Source organism: Lycorma delicatula, chromosome 6 (genome assembly GCF_047948215.1).
Source record: "Lycorma delicatula isolate Av1 chromosome 6, ASM4794821v1, whole genome shotgun sequence".
NCBI classification, from domain to species: domain Eukaryota; kingdom Metazoa; phylum Arthropoda; class Insecta; order Hemiptera; family Fulgoridae; genus Lycorma; species Lycorma delicatula.
Window position 1 is genome coordinate 10,615,789 of NC_134460.1, and position 3,262 is coordinate 10,619,050.

General features: G+C 26.0%; 1 protein-coding gene across 1 annotated transcript in view; it reads left to right on the forward strand.

Annotated features, from left to right (window-relative positions):
• The window catches only part of LOC142326642 (sodium channel protein Nach-like), a 73,152-nt gene extending 70,212 nt beyond the window's left edge, over positions 1–2,940 (forward strand). The window contains exon 13 of the mRNA XM_075369238.1: positions 1,444–2,940. Within this exon, the coding sequence (XP_075225353.1) occupies positions 1,444–1,531 (88 nt within the window). The 3' untranslated portion in view covers positions 1,532–2,940. The remainder of the gene's footprint in view (positions 1–1,443) is intronic.
• The last annotated feature ends 322 nt before the right edge of the window (positions 2,941–3,262 follow it).

Genomic DNA, 3,262 nt, shown 5'->3' on the forward strand with positions numbered 1-3,262 from the left:
AAATTTAGTTACTGGACATTGTTGTAGATGCGTTGACATAGCAAGCATACTCAACTGATAGAAAATATGAGGGTATGGATCAGTGAGTTTTAATATTTGTAGTAGGAGAATGAAACTACAATATGTTAGCATGTGTTGCTTTGTGTGACATTTTGTTCTCCTGTTACATTCCAGCTGCCTTTACTATCAGCACCCTAAAACTAAAAATTGGGGGCAAAGTATTTCACTAGTAAAAAATAAAGATAAAAATAATAGATTAAAAAATAAATAAACATTTTTTGAAATAAGTAGGATAATGTGGTGTTTGTACATAGCAGTTATTTTATTTTAAAGTTATTTTTAGGAATTTAAACGATCATTATTGGTTTTGTTTGTAAGTGTGAACATTTCTATTAATAAATGTAATTAAAATATACTATCATTATTTTATTAATAGACTCTCTCTCCCCCCTCTCACCCACCATCTCTCTATGTCTGTGTGTGAGTGTGTGTGTGTGTGTGTGTTTAGCCTTTGTAACCACTGGTGTGTTTAGCCTTCTATGTATTATTCCACGCACAAGCTTCAAGCTTATATGGCAATATCAAGCCAAAAGAAAAAAAAATTAATTTTTTCGTTCAGATAAACTCGTTCATATGGTAAACTTATACTTAAATTGTTCATGATAAACATTTAAAGTGATCGTGAAAATGCCTGGGATTTTTTAAATTATTATAAATAAATGTATTTAATTATTAGTAAATAATTATTGATCTGTTATAAATATTATAAATCATGTATAAGATGTACTAACTTTTGTTGCAGTAATAAAAGAGAATAAATAAATTTATATATTTTTGTTTTGACTGTTATCCACAAATTAAAGAAAATAATACTATCTAAATAGAAGAAAGTAAGAGAATATTCACATTAAATAAGAGAATAGAGAGGGAATGTTAAATCACAATGCTCATAGTAGCCATCTTTGCTTTTACATAGAAACATTGCTGCTTTACTTAGATGAATGTTAAGTACAACATTAAAAAAAATTTTTATAATTAAATTGCACAAATCTATTGATCCATGCTTATTGATTTGAGAAGAAGACTAAATTTCTACAAAATAAATAAAATACATAGAATAATTTTTTTCTCTCATAAGAAAAATAATACATTAGTAAATCACAAAAGATTTATAAACTGTACTGAATTATTTTATAATCCATTTATATTAAATAGAATATATCATTGTTTTACAATGATCTCTGCAAATCCATGCAATCACTTGCATTTGGATTGGTAGTTGAGGGATAGATAGCAATAAAATTCTATTTCAACAGGTTTCGGACATAGAGGATCCATCTGTAACATGTTTTACTGTCCACAAATTTATATTAATTTGTATATTTTTCAAATATAAGTTGTAATAAATCATTTCTATATGATATTTTATATTTTTTGTTTTAGGTATAATTGTCGATTGAGGAGAATTTTATACAAAAAGAATTTTAAAATTCCTTTACAGAGACATATTCACCAAGATTGGATTAATTGAATATAGCTATCAAAAAACATAACACATCTACTCACCTTTGTCATGTGTTATTATTTTTCATATGTTTAATAAACTAATACTGTGATTATTATTATTTACCTACTGGATTGTTCTAGTTGTAAAATCATCATCGCAAGTCAAAGTCGAAGGTTCAGAGTTTCAAATTCTATTAAAGATAAGTTAATTTTATATGGATTTGAATATTAGACAATGGAAACCCCTGTGTACTTTGGTGGGTGGGGTTCAATTAACCACACATCTCAGGAATGGTCGGCCCTGAATCTGTACAAGACTAAAATTCATTTACATCTCATACATATCATTCTCATCTAATTGGTGGGTGTAGTTGCTTATTTTCATAAGTTGATCAGATTGAATGTACACATTAGAAATTGAAATAAATTAAATTATAATTTATTTTTAGAAAGGCTTTTAAATTAATATTTGTTTAAATTTGCATTAGTATCTTTTTTAAATTTACTGATTATTGAAAGAAGCATTCATTTTTTGGTTTTTAAAAAGTTAAAAGCTATTACAAATACATTGTCTTATAACACAAAGTTATTACATTAAAATTACCTAAAAATAAACTTCTTTAAACTTCAAGTCGAACTTTTTGTATTTGTATGCTTTATGTTATAAATTATAGTACAACATTACAAATTATAATTCTACATCCACGAGCAGTGATAAAGAGTTAATGACTTATGGTCTCTAAACAGCAATACTCAGCCTAATAGTGTCACCTACTTGCTAAATGGTATAAGTAAATTACAGATGTAGTTTTGTGTGGGTTATCATATTATTTGTAAAGACAAAAATAAAATCCCTAATACATTATATTAATATTTATTCAACAAAACTGCTGTCACTGAACAACTATTTATCTTACCTGCTTGAGTATCTTATGCACACAGTAATAACTTTAAAAGATAAAATTAATTTTTAATGAGAAAGTTGAACAACTAAACCTTATTTTCATCAGGTTTGCTGTGAACAAAATGTGCGTGCATACAACAAAATTACAATTTAACCGAGAGATCTTACATTTTTGTATAGTGGTGAAGAAGTTATGAAGCTACCAAAGAATGGCACACACTGAATGTGCAAGTGATATGACACATTGTATCGGGTATGCTTCTGTGATATTAAAGTAGAGATCATGATGAGTTAACAAGTACAAGTTAATCTGAGTCAGATTAAGGAACGTCATCCAGTTTTTACAAGAAAAAGTATAGCAGTTTTCTAACAGACAAACCCTTTACATTTACTAATGCAATTGACTATAATGCACAGGCTATAACCTTTTCACATAATGAATGTAAATTTTAATGTTTGTGCATATATTTAACAAATATACATATTTGTAATTTATGTTAGTAAAATAATAAATGTTCATGATTAAATAATGTCACTTTTTTTTCTTTTTTTGCTGTTAATTCAACCCTTTCTGAATATTGTTGATCTTAAACTAATGTTTTAATTAATTTTATTAATTTTCTGTATTAGAAAATAAAGAAAAACAAAACATATGATTTGGTGTTGCCTGTATTTTTTATTTTTAATAATTGTTATTTTTATATTTGTGAATAATTGTGGTTATTATAATTAATTGATATATCTTATAAACTGTGGTAAAACATTTTAGTAGAATAATTATACTTATTTAATTTTATTTTGCTACAAAAATATAAGTAGCTAATGGTATAATTATTTTTAAAACTTTATGTT